The sequence below is a fragment of the Puma concolor genome, chromosome D2 (assembly GCF_028749965.1).
Source record: "Puma concolor isolate L17-30 chromosome D2, mPumCon1.1.hap2, whole genome shotgun sequence".
Lineage (NCBI taxonomy): Eukaryota > Metazoa > Chordata > Mammalia > Carnivora > Felidae > Puma > Puma concolor.
This window is the reverse complement of record NC_141677.1, coordinates 18867872-18881529: the sequence shown is the minus strand read 5'-3', so window position 1 is coordinate 18881529 and position 13658 is coordinate 18867872. Positions and strand designations below refer to the sequence as shown.

The 13658-nt window shown below is 44.3% G+C and overlaps 1 protein-coding gene and 1 long non-coding RNA gene across 3 annotated transcripts in view; one reads left to right on the top strand and one right to left on the bottom strand.

Moving 5' to 3' along the window:
* Window positions 1-13658, top strand: part of RAB4A (RAB4A, member RAS oncogene family) — a 45965-nt gene that overhangs the window by 19040 nt on the left and 13267 nt on the right. For both annotated transcript variants that reach the window (XM_086679722.1, XM_086679721.1), the window contains exons 2-4: window positions 6027-6107; window positions 8594-8708; window positions 13581-13643. In XM_086679722.1, coding sequence (XP_086535848.1) covers window positions 6027-6107; window positions 8594-8708; window positions 13581-13643 — 259 coding nt within the window. The remainder of the gene's footprint in view (window positions 1-6026; window positions 6108-8593; window positions 8709-13580; window positions 13644-13658) is intronic.
* LOC147575822 (uncharacterized) lies at window positions 9220-13593 on the bottom strand. Its single transcript, XR_015241596.1, has 3 exons — window positions 13332-13593; window positions 12004-12230; window positions 9220-11345 (listed from the first exon to the last, which is right to left on the bottom strand). It is a non-coding gene; the product is annotated as an uncharacterized LOC147575822 (long non-coding RNA).

The window sequence follows — 13658 nt, the reverse complement described above, 5'->3', positions numbered from 1 at the left end:
CTTTTGTTCTCCTATTTTCAGTTTCATTGATTTCTGCTCTTTATTATTTCCTTCCTCCTGCTTGCTTTATTTTGCTCTTCTTTTTCTAGGTTCTTGAGGTAGGAACGTAGATAATTGCTTGTGACTTTCTTTTTTTCCTAATGTATGCATTTAGCGCTCCAAGTTCACCTCTCGGCACTGCTTTTGCTGTATCCCACAAAGTTTGATAGGTTGTGTTTTTTCTTCCATTCGGCCCAATATACTTTTTCGATTTCCCGCAAGACTGCTTTAAATCATAGATTATTTAGAAGTGAATTATTTAGGAGCACCTGGGTAGCTCAGTGGGTTGAGCGTCCAACTCTTGATTTTGGCTCCGGTCATGATCCCGGAGTTGTGGGGATTGAGCTCCACGTCAAGCTCTGTGCTCAGCATGGAGCCTGCTTAAGATTCTCTCTCTGTCTCTCTTTGTTTTCTCTTTCCCTGTCCCTCTTCCCCACTCGAATTCTCTCTTTCTCTCAAATAAAAATTAAATAAATGTTAAAATTTTTTTTAAAGAAGTGGATTATTTATAAGTATCCAAGTATTTGAAAATATTCCTTCCGTCTTCATCTTATTGATTTCTAGTTTGATTACATTGTGGTTGTAGAACACATTGTATATGATTTCAGTTCGTTTAAATGTGTTGAGGTTTGTTTTACGGCCCAGGATATAGTCTAACTTGACGGGTCCCTGAAAAGAATGTGTGTGCTCCTGTTGGGTGGCGTATTCTATAAATGCCAGCTGGGTCCTGTTGGTTTACTGTGTTTTTGTTCTTTATGCTTGCTGATTTTCTGTCTCGTTCTCTTGGTTGTGAAGAACTCTCGGTGGTGTTGAAGTCTCCAACCATAATTGTGGGTTTCTCTGTTTTTCCTTTAAGTTCTCTCGGTTTTTGCTTGATAAGCTTTTTAGCTCTGTGATATACACATTTAGGATTCCTAGTCTTTTTTTTTTTTTTTTTTTTTGAGATATAAATGACATAGCATTGTATTAGTTGAAGGTGTGGATTCCTGCGTCTTACTGGTCGATTTATCCTTTTATCGTTATATAATAACCCTTTTGGTCGTAGGCAGTTTCTTTGCTATGAAGTCTGTTTTACCTGATAATAATATTGCTTTCCTTTGATTAATGTTTGCATGATACGGCGTTTTCTATCCTTTCACCTTCAGCCTGCCTGGGTCATTATAATCAAAGTGAGTTTCTTGTAGACAGCCAATAGTTATGGCATATTTTTAATCTAATCTGCCAATTTTTGTCTCTTAATTGCTACACGTATACATTACCCAATTATTGTAATTACTGATATATTAGGACTTATTTTTGCCATTTTTTGTTCTGTTTTTCATTTCTCTTTCCAGTGTTCCTGTGGTTTATGTGAACATTTTTAAGAATTCTTTTTTATTTATGTATACTATTTTTGAGCATCTCTCTTTGTATAGCTTGTTTAGCGGTCGCTCTAAGTATTACATTGTGTATACATCTCAGTCTACTGGTGTCACCACTGTATGCATTTGAGGGAAATATAAAAACCTTACCTTCTTTGACATCCCTTTACAGTAACCCACCTTTAACAAAATTGTCTGAAATGTTTCCTGCACTCATATTTAGAATCACATTGGACAGTGTTAATCATTGTTGCTTAAATAGCCAGACATAATTTAGAAAACTCAACAGGACAAGAAGAAAAAGCCTATTGTAGTTATCCATGGTTTTGTGTCCCATGGTCCTCCTTCCTTTGAGGATAGGTCTGTTGCTGACAAATTCTGTAGTGTTCCTGCCCCCCTCCCCAAGAACATCTCGATTCCCCTCTTCATTCCAGAAGGTCACTTTCACCATATATAAGATTCTGGCTAGAGAGTTCTTCTGTTCCAGCCCTTGAAAAATATTGTGCCACTTCTTTCTGGCCTCTCTGGTTTTTGATGAAAACTCTGCTGTCATTGGATTACTTTTTTCCCTGTTAGGTAAGCTGTGATTTTCTCTGGCCTGTCATTTTTCTCTGGCTGCTTTCAAGATTTTTTTTCTTTGTCTTTAGCTTTCAGAAGTTTAGTTATGATGTACATTGGCATGGATTTATTTGGATTCATCTTCTCTGTGATTTACTCAGCTTTTCAAATCTGGGTTTATGTCCCTTGCCCGATTGAGAAAGTTTTCAGCCATTGATTCGTTGAGTATCTCTGCAACCTTGTTGTCTTTTTCCTCTCCTTTTCTGACTCCAGTGACACAAATATTAGAGCTTTTTTTTTAGAGTCTCAAAGGTCTGTGAGGCTCTACTTATATACTTTCAGTCTATTTTCTCTTTGTTGCTCAGAATTGGATATTTTCTATCATTTTGTTGTCCAGTTCACCAATTGTTTCCCTGCCCCTTTCCATTTTGCTGTTGAGCCCATCTGCTGAACTATGTATTTCAGTTACTGTATTTTTCAATTCTAAAATTTCTATCTGATGGTTCTTCCTTATGTTTTATTTCTTTGATAAGACCTTCTCTTTGCTGAAGATTTGTTTTTCATTTGTTTAAAGAGCAGTTAATGTGTAAAAGTTTTCTCTCTTGCTAGGTTGCCCTTGCCTAGTCCTATGGCCAGAGAGAGCTGACTTTTGTTTATGTTTTTTATTTAATGTTTATTTTTGAGAGAGAGAGAGAGGCAGAGCGTGAACAGGGAAGGAGCAGAGAGAGAGGGAGACACAGAATGTGAAGCAGGCTCCAGGCTTTTAAGTTATACTGAGCAGGAGGAATAGGGAAAAGTCTCCTATTCTATCTCTTGGAAGCAAAAGTCTACCGTGGCATTGAGTATAATAGTGCGTGCATTGAATTCTACATTAGACAGTTTTTGGTTTTGTGCTCCTTCCTTCAGTACTGGGAAGGTATTATCTCATTGCCTTCTCCTGTTTGGGGTAAAGAACTTAGTTTCTTTATAGGGAGTTTTTCCATTCTTTCTGATCGCCTTTATAGTGTTTGTCTGTAGTTTCACTATGGTAATGAGGTGTTTAAGTGTGGATTTACTCTCCCTGACAGTCCCGTATCTGGGCCCCTACTGCTTTTTTTCTGTTTCTTCTCTGTTCCAAGCGTCTAGAATTTTCCTTTCTTTCCTGAAAACTCCGCTGTGCATTTTTTGGGGGGGGTGGGGGGAGCGGGAATGTGATCTATTTTATCCAGCATTTCTAGATGGTGACACAAAAGGGTTTTCCAGCGAAAGGGTTTTCCACTAAAGTATGAATACTTAACCTGTTTGAGCTACAAGACAGAGTATAAAGAGTTTTTGGAGGAGCTTTTACATCTGGAGACTACATATCTTTTGTCCAGCAAGGTGCAGCTCAAGCTCCTTTTGCCTTTTGGAGCTATGGGACAACCCGGGTAGCAGTTACCGTAGTAAAGTACATTTGGCAAAATTTCCAAAGGAGAAGAAAACAGTGGAACAAGAGTCAAGCCAAAGTCTATGTTTAGCTGTCCGAGTTTTTGTTCCAGGAGCACGTAGATTTGTGATCCTCAGTTTTCTGTGTAGACATAACACATAAACATTTCAATTTGCATATACAGATTCTTTTCTTTTTCAGTACTTACTGTTGCCTGCATATTGGCAGCATCTTTATTTAGCCCTCACCCTTTTCTGTTTCTAACTTATAGGGTTGACTCTCGAACAACACAGGGGCAAAGGGTGCCAACCCTCTGGACAGTTGAAAACCTTCATATAAATTTGACCACTCAAAAACTTAACTACTAATGTCCTCCTATTGACGGGGAGCCTTACTGATAACATAAAATACCAGTTGACATGTATTTTCTATACTGTACGTGTTATATATCACGTTCTTATGATTAGGCAAGCTAGAGAAAAGAAAATGCTACTAAGAATATCACAAGGAAGAGAAAATACGTTTACAGTACCGTACTGTTAAAAAGATCCACACGTAAGTGGACGCACTCAGTTGTTCAAAGGTCAACTGCACAATGATCGGGCTTTATATCTTAAGAAGAAGAAGATATTGAACAAGATTGAAAGATTCCAGTGTTTTCATTTTAACCTGGCAATCTTAACCATCTTCCCTTCGACGTCTTAGGTTATAGAAGCTGTTTGATGAAAATGATTAGATTTGGCATGTTTTAGTGTGTGTGTGTGTGTGTGTGTGTGTGTGTGTGTGTGTGGTAGAATTACGTAAGATTTGCCATTCCCCCCATTTTTAAGTCTGCAGTTCATTTGCATTTAGCACATTCACATTGGAGTACAACCGTTACCACAGTCTGTCTCCAGAACTTTTTCATCTTTCCAAACTGATGCTTGTTTCCATTAAACAACACCTCCTCGTTTCCCCTCTTCCCCAGCCACTGGCAGCCACGGTTCTACTTTCTGTCTCGGAGTCTGATTACTCTAGGTACATTATAGAAATGGAATCATAACAGTATTTCTCCTGTCGTGACTGGATTGTTTCCCTTAGCGTAATGTCTTTGAGGTCCATCCGTGTTGTGACATGTGTCAGAATTTCCTCACTTTCAAGCCTGAGTAATATTCCGCTGTTTGTATGCACCGTATTTTGTTTATCCATTTATTTATAAATAATGCTTCTTTCTGACTACTCCGAATAATGCTGCCGTGAACCTGAATGTGCATGCTTTCAAAACACACAACGAGAAGCATAAAACTTGTTATTTTTAAGCGCCGACAAGTCTCATAGCACTATCCACTAAGCTCATTGCCTGTAACCTTGTGGAAATCGTGAGAGGTTGAATTGGCTTAATCTGGGAGTGATGATGAATATAGGTCTTAAGAAACAGGGCTAGGCTAAGCTTCAGCAAAGAAATGGGCTGTTTGAGCTTCCTTGGGGGAAAGAGGGAGCCAGGGCTCGGAGCGCTTGGTCTGGGTTCGGAAAAGATGTATGGAGGCAACACTTTCAGAGGTGCAAACCAGGGAACCCGCAGTACAGACTCATCAGGGCCACGCAGTGAGTCCAGCAGCATGGGGGCTAGCGGTCGATGGGTTCTGATCAAAGTGGGAGGGGTCGGGGTGGGAGGGGTCCTCTGCAGCACCTGGGCTCCGCATAACTCAAGTTCTTTGCTAACAGCAAAAGCAAAATGGATTACTAAGGCATCGTGGGGCTACCGATGCTACATCATGCTGATTAAATAACAAATTGCACTGGAGAGTCTTCATTTCCATTTCGTGTAAAATAATATCCCAAATTAAACATATTACTCTGTAAAGAAGAAATGAGAAATTCTTTCTACGCTGAATGAGACAAATTTCACCCTTGGAATACTGACTCAAACTTGGCTCAAGCTGTCCTTCCCACAAGTTACAGACAAGGGGATAGAAGCAAGACCACAAAAATCCGCAAGGGCGGGGGGAAGCGTACCTATTTTTTTTATCTTTTTAAAAACTTTTTTTAATGTTTTTATTTTATTTTTGAGAGAGGGACAGAGTGCGAGTGGGGGAGGGACAGAGAGAGGAGGAGACAGAATCCGAAGCAGGCTCCACGTTCTGAGCTGTCAGCGCAAAGCCCGACACGGGGCTCGAACCCACAGAGTGCGAGATCACGACCTGAGCTGAAGTCGGACGCCCAATCGACTGAGCCACCCAGGCACCCCTGGAAAGCATACCTATTTTTAAAAGGAAAGGAGTGAACTTCTCAAAGCCTAGAAGTTTCCCAGGGTTTTCCGTTTGTACAGAAACACTTGAAATTTCTAGGCTATTTTTTCTTGTCACTGCTTATGCGTATTTCTTAGAATAGTGACTCGCAAAGGGACAAATTTTATACATTACAAGAACAGTCGCCAGACTTCCAACATGAAAGGAAGTTGTCCCAGGAGCACAGTTTGGGAAACCACTGAATTGGCATGTAAGCCAAATATCCAAGAGGTGAAAAGGTAAGTTGACACGTGTATTGTTGTTTTCACAGGGTAGTTACCTCTCTTTTCTGTTAACAAGTCAGGTCTTACTAACTTTTCTTTTTTTTAATCATAGTCTAAGAATAAACATAGCACGTTTTAAAGGTTTTTTTCATAGTCTCTTTTTGTTTTTCAGATTTTTTGTTTAAGTTCTTGGTTATTGGAAATGCAGGAACTGGCAAGTCTTGCTTGCTTCATCAGTTTATAGAAAAAAAATGTAAGTGACATCAAATGGTCAGTGTTTCGTGCATGTCTTTTTCTGAGAGTGCTCCCTTGCTCAGATTTGTTTGTAGTAAAACTTGTGAATATTATTTCAGCAAAGAGTTATAGTTTAAAATGTGTTAAAATAACGTTAAAAGTTTATGTCGTATTAAGCTTTCAGCAACATGCCTGTGGTTTTCGTCAAGTTATTTCAGTTTGATGATGGCTCATCATTCGGCATATTATCATACCATCCATTTTCCCACATACTCAGATACATTCCAGACACTGAGCTACAACATGGTGAAGCGGAAGGCAAAGGAGGAATGTCATTCCCTGACAGGGAGCCAGCCGCCCAAAGAGCCCTAGCGGCACATTGTAGATAAGCCAGTCATGTGGGGTCCTCGGCAGCCTTGTACTACAGTGAAGGCAGCTGTTGTCCTCAGTTCCGTTCCGCAGGTAAAAGGCGCAGGTTTAGAGAAGTGGGTGTGTGCTCTTGGGACAGTCATCCCACCACCTTGGGAGGGTAGTTGATTAGACTCAAGCCCGGACCTTTTGACCACAGACCCATCTTTTTGCCATTGACTTGGCGCTCTTTTGGTAAGGGAGGTTGGATTTTTTACTCCGAGGTATTGTAAGAGACTTGGTTAGACCTAGAGACCCTGAAAATAAACAGTGCTCTTAGAGCCATGGAAAGAATGGTGGGGAATGACCTGTTTCGCGGCAGGTGGGTAAAGGCACGGAAGCAGAATTAACTGCCCTTGCTGAAGTGGGGGTGGGTAAAATGGGCAAAGAGACGGCAGAGGGTATCCAGGCAAAGAGCTTCGAGGAGTAAAACTGTAGAAGCGTATTCCACTATTTCCATTTTCAATCTCCAAGGACTTGTTGGAACCTCTGTCCAGTGACACGGCCCCAGCATGGATTAGTCACAGAGCCAGTCCTTACCGAGTGGAACACATATTCCCCCCCCCCCCCGGGGGCCCAGGCCCCCTCACAGATTGCCAACACTGCATTGTAGCATCTCAGAAGAGAAGGCCCCCAGGACATTGGGCCCACTGCCCACCTGCTTATTAATCCTTGTGTCCTCTCTCTGTGGCGAGCTCTCCCTTGATCGTCCTACCCTAAGGCCTCGCCACAGAGACCGGTACCTGTGTGGTGTTAGTCCGCGTGGTCTAGAGCATCACGGGAAAGGTTTCACTTTATTCCTCTTGTGGCCATGTTGTAATCAGGATGCCCTCCGACCTTAGCCATCACCCTTTGAGCCTTTTACTCCGAGGTTTCTCGGTAGCTTAAATTCTAGAACGTCCACACTAGCTCCGCACTGTCTGGGACAGGCCTGTGTGGTCAGTATGAACCTGTTTTGTGCACCCACATGCGCGCGCGCGCGCACACACACACACACACACACACACACACACACACACCAGGAAACTCAGCACCCCGTCACGTGGCATCCCTGACTTTGGCCCTACGGCTGTAAAGTGGAAGCCAGTCACAGGCCATGGAGCCACAAAGTGGAAGCCGGTCACGGGCCGTGGAGCCATCCTCGGTGTTCATCACCACAGCAGTGTTCCTTCACAGACCGCTTACTCAGGGTGGGCTTAGCAAGCTGCTTATTTTGCCCGCCTCCTGGCACAGAGAGTATTGACTTCTCCAACAAGTTCACTCCAAGTTATTGCCACACAGTACTAAAATCCACGATAATATGCATAGAGGCTTTGGGTTTGGGGTTTGTTTGTTTTTGTTTTTGTTTTTGTTTTATCTTTTCCTCTTTTTCCCTTCATCTCTGGTGTCCATCAAGTTTCTTTTGGGGGCTACGGTGTTTTTCCTCCCCTTTGATTTCTTTGGAATATTTATCCATTCAAATAGTGGGAATTCTCACCTCTTCATTACTGACTGAGGTGCAGTGGGCCATAAGCCCTTTCGGGGGGCACCCGGGTATTTTATGCAGTCACCATTTGTGAGTACCCTCCCCGTGGACGGGTAGATGTGGTTCTCATGTGATGTAGCCATTTCCAAGCCTAGACTTTAAAATGTATGGTTTGTTTTGGGGCTCCTGGGGCGCCTGGGTGGCGCAGTCGGTTAAGCGTCCGACTTCAGCCAGGTCACGATCTCGCGGTCCGTGAGTTCGAGCCCTGCGTCGGGCTGTGGGCTGATGGCTCAGAGCCTGGAGCCTGTTTCCGATTCTGTGTCTCCCTCTCTCTCTGCCCCTCCCCCGTTCATGCTCTGTCCCTCTCTGTCCCAAAAATAAATAAACGTTAAAATGTATGGTTTGTTTTGGGGGTCTTGCAAAAGAGCCTTATCGCCTCCTTCAGAAGAGGAAGTGTGTGTGTGTTCTGTTTAAAACAGTGAGTGCTTCGTATCAACTGACTGTTGGAAAAATGAAAGGCTACAGTAAATTACATTTCCGTTGACTTTAACCCTTGATTTCACTTGTTTAAATCTGTAAGCCTGTTTCCTTAATGTTCTAAAATTAAATATCTTGTTCTTTTTCTTTTTCAGTCAAAGATGACTCAAATCATACAATAGGAGTGGAGTTTGGTTCAAAGATAATAAATGTTGGTGGTAAATATGTAAAGTTACAGATATGGGATACAGCAGGCCAAGAACGATTCAGGTAGCTTTCTCTCTACCTTAATAAAAATATTTGAAAATTGGATTTGAAATAACCAATTATAGCCTTTTAATATGTGTAGTTGTCTTCTCCCCTACACAGATTTCAGAACCTTCACCTCTGGAAGCTTAAAGAGCAGCTTCTTGTCTTAAAGGACTGTTTTCTCCAGGTGACACTGACTTGCTAAAGAACGCGTTAGAATCTCTTTTGAGCGAACGCATCCTAACGTAGAGGCTGAGTTATTCTTTGGGACTAGCGAGTACATTTGGAGGATGTGACCTTGTGTATTCTGCAGTATACTTTGAGATTAAAATTAAGGCAAAGTAATAGCACAACAATTTCTTCTCTGTCTTCCACTTTTAAAGGAGAATTTTTAAAAACCTCTTTTGCGGTTTTCTTTTGTTTTACATTAACTAGCACGTGCTGATGGCTGGTATACGTTCCACCAAATATTCTCTCCTGCACATTTTTATTACACTATAGTCATAATTGATGTTTGAAATTATGACCCCAGATCACTGCATAGGAGGTTACATGTTTAATAGTCTGTAACTACTAAAGCAAGAAAGTAGATTGATATTTTAGGTGTGTTTTTTGAACAGATACACAAAGTCAAAACAGAACGGATATTCACGGTCTTAAAATTCAGTTAAGTAAAACTCACTCTCACTATAAGCATTTCATTTCATTAAAGTCAGGAGTATATTATATTTTAAATGTTCAATAATTGTTTGCTTCAGAAATATCGAAACCATTTTTAATCACGATCATTCTTCTGGAACCACTCATCAAACACGCAGACTTGTGTTTTCTCAGCCCCGAACCCTCACCGGAATGACTATAAAAGAACAGAAATGGCATTAACTCGCAAACACCCAGAAAGGGAGGGTACGTGATTAGTGGATGGTGACTGACTAAAAGCTACATCTAAGTGCCCATAATGGGGGAGGCCAGGTTGCTGGAGGCCACATCCTCCTGCTGAGTCCCAAGAAAGGTCAGGATCTGGAAGCTTCAGGTTCTACAGGAGGGAGGTTTAAAGTGTTTATGTGTGCGCACACACACACACACACACACACACGATGAGAAGTTCAGTCTCTGAGTTAAAGCAGGGTCTAGACGCGAAGTCATAAGGCGCAGCAGAGGACAGGGACGAGGGAAGGACTGAAAAGAAGGAAATGGGTGAAAGTCTGCGAACCCTCGCCCTCTTCTCCCACCTCTTCCCTGGCTGCTGGCCGCCAGGTGCGTATTCAGGAGAAACAATTTTTCTCTGCAGAAGAATGAGTCTTCTTTAGGCCTTTAGGAAAGGCCTAAATATATTAACATGTTGGCGTCTCCAATGAAATAGCCCAATCTCTGTGATTTTTCTACCGAAGAAATGAGATTCCAGATGTATCGGGCCCGCCTTAGACCAAATGCGAATGAATGGGGCAAAAAAACCCCAACCAGCGTGCGTGTCGTGTGAAATTTCAGAGGACAAAGAGGTAGTGGAGATACAAAAAGATCCCCAGAAGAAAAACACAGTCACATTAAAGGAGCAGAAATGGGGATTGCATTTCACCATTCAGCAGCAGCAGGCAGAAGCCAGAAGATACTGAAGCCTCACCTTGCCAACTCAGCATGAAAAATCCCATTCCGACCTTCGAAACTTAGCCAAACTATCAATCAAGTGTGACAGATAATAAAGTCAGAAGACCTTCAGATATTCAAGAGTAGGGGAAACAAAGGTTGTCTTCCACACACTCTTTCTTAGAAACTTCGGGAGGGTATGCTTCATCAATACAAAGAAGTAAACCCTGAAAGAGGATGGTGAAGTCCATCCACCCAGCTGGGGAGAAGAACAAGGAGGCACCGCAGGCCGGTTGGGGGCAGGCAAGGGTGCTCCCCGGGAGGAAGAGGAGACGGAGGGAAGGGGGTGGGAGGTTATGAGTGTGCTAGATTCTTATCAAAGCAGGAAAGCAGTAAGCCCTGAAACTCACAAGTCGAATAGTTTCGTAAGCATTTTACAGAAAGATGAAAGCAAATGCCGGAGAAAGGAAACGAAGATCCATGAGAGTAGGGACGTTTGTGCGTTTCTTTGTTGCTTCTCCAAAGCCCTGGGGAGAAGATAGCACGTAGGTGTTCAACATGTATTCTGTTAGTGACTTCATTTCGGAAAAAAGTCAAGTGCAAGGGAAGGAACTCGCCTCGGGAGTGGGGCTCCCAGGAAGAGTGAGGCGGGAGACAGTGGAGTTTCATGTTGAGACTTTCAGCGCTATTTCCTTTTCAAACTATGTACCTGTATTACTCTGTTTTAAATGACTTTTGAGAAACACTAACTGCCTCAAAAAAGTACTCTTAAATGCTTAAATTTGTATACTTGAATAATTTGTTAGACACCACATGTCAAAATACCGTGTTTTAAAGTGAATGACGCAGCTGATAGAATTCAGTTTATCTTGAGGAAAACTCTTACCCCTTTCTCTGGAAACTAGATGTCTGCTAGTTTCTGGAAACTAAAATAGAAAAGAGTTGCCTCCGCGTATGTGGAGAAGAGGCCTCCCTCCAGTCCGAGAGGTGGCCCCAGGAAGCACTCACAATGCGGCCCTTCCCACGCTGCACCTGTCCGCCAGGTCTCCAAGCATATGCCCTGCAGAGCGCAGTCTACGGATAGAAGGGAAAAGCCTACAAGCTATCTATGTGCCTTTGGAGTTTAAGAGCCGAAAAATACATTTAAAAATAGCTGCCCTTTTCAAAGTATCAAACTAATCATGAGTCATCTTGTTTGTTTTTGATAAGTTCCCCAGTTTTCTTTTTGCCCTAAAGATAGGCACTGTTCTGTGATGTGTATTTTCTGACACCAAACGGGGGGTTTTCCACACCTGTTCTCCAGTTTTCCGATACCAACTCGGTGTCCAACAATTCAACTCCAATTCTGACTCTCTCTGGAGTTAGCATCCGACCCCACAGGCTAAGGGGTCCCACAGACCTGCTCCCACTTCATACACTAGTCCTAAATTAGGTGCCCAGGCCATCCTCCCTTCTGCCCAGCAAAATACAAATTCACAGGTTCCCACAACACATCCCCCAGGTTCAGTAATCTGTTAGAACAGCTCACAGAACTTAGGGAAGGACTGCATTCACTGTCACCAGCTTATTATAAAGGGTACAACCCAGGAACAGCCAAGAGATGCATTGGGCAATGTATGTGGGAATTGGGTGCTGAGCTCCCAGGACCTCTCTGGGTGCTCTGCCCTCTCTGCCCCTGCAAGTGATCATGAACTCAGAAGCTCTCTGAACCCTATCATTCAGGGGTTCTTACGGAGGTGTCGGTGGGTGAACACGGTTGATTCAATCATCGACCGTTGGCAGTTGAGGTCCATTTCCAGCGTCTGAGCACAGGAAGCCTTGTAGGTGTTGACGAGGAATTTGGATGCTCAGGAAAATGGACCAGGGGACACAAGTGGCCGTGGGGACACGCGTGGTAGTGGGTGACTGCAGGGATCCAGGCAGAGACCGGTGGTTTGGGTTAGGATGGCCCTGGTGAAGCTGGAAGAACATGGACGATGCAGGAGATGTCAGTTAGTGAGCCAAGACCTGACTGGTGGGTCCAGTGTGGAGAAGGTTGAGGATAAAAGCAGAGTTTTCTGGCTGATAAACAGAGGGGTGGTGGCGTTCCCCACCCCCCAAACCAGAATGGACGTGGCGGGTAGGAGCCAAGACGTCCTGTCTTGTAAATGTTAAGTGTGACATGTTCATTAGGCAGTCATGAGGGGTTGTTGGGGCAGCAGCCGGATCTTCCAGAAGTAGCCCGAGCCGCAGATTACTCTCGGGTCAAGGTGTGACTAGAAGAGAGAACCCGGGACTGAGCCCCAGCTCCGAGGAACTCTGGGACAAACAGGGCAGGCTGGCTCGCGAGAGTGTGACCCCGAGCTGAAGGAGGAGAAGTGGCCAGTGAGGGAGGAGAGGGGGGCGGCTGGTTCAGGGAGGGGTGAGGCGGGGTGGAGGGATGAGGACCCAGAAATGCCGCCGGACTCGGAGGAGCGGACACGGACTCCAGAGCAGTGGTGAAGAGAAGGAAACAGCTGCTGGGGACAACTGCTTTGGAGGAATTGGGGTGCAGAGAGGAACAAACAGCGGGACGGTAGCCGAAAGGACTGTGCCGCACGTCTTGCTGTTCGAGATGGGACGTAGCGGAGCACATTTTATGTTGCTGATGGGGGGTGGAATCTAACAGAGAAGGAGAGACTGATACTGCTGGGGAGAAAGCGGGTTACTGAAAGAAAATAATCCTGAGGACCGTGAGAACGGATAAGATGTGTCAGAGGCACTCAGTTGGCATAGGCGAAGCGGCCTTTCCTTGTTAGGAGTGGGGAGGGGAAAAGAAGGTGAGTACGGGGGCGGGGGGGGACAGTGGCTTCCCGGTTGGAAGATGGAGTGGCTTCCCACCCGAGGACTTCCCTTTTCCCGGGAAAAGAGGGGGGCAGCTACGCAGGGCCATGGAGAAGGCCTGAAACTCCCCAGAGGAAGCAGGGCAGGAGTGCTGGGTGCTGAGCGCCCGCCTAGGGGTTCTGATGGCTCCCTAAGACGCTTTGCCCCTCCTTGTAAGTTCAGAGCCTATCTTGGGTGCTGGGGGAGAGCTTCATCTACCTGTTAGGAAATGTCATCGTTGTCTCAGCCGCACGTCCCCCCACCTCCCCAGCGTTTCCGTGACGTGATTTCAGACAGACGAGCTGCCCCCCCCCCCCCCCCCCGTGCGCTCGCTCAGATGTCTGCATCATTTCTGTTTTAATGCAACACCTGTCCCTGCGTGGTGGTCTGCAAAGCAAAAATAGGTGACAGTGTTCAGTGGGAGAGGGTCTTGATTGGCCGGAAGTAAGAGTAGTGTAACTCTTTCAGGTCTGTGACGAGAAGTTATTACAGAGGTGCCGCGGGAGCACTCCTCGTCTACGACATCACCAGGTAACGTGACCCCCC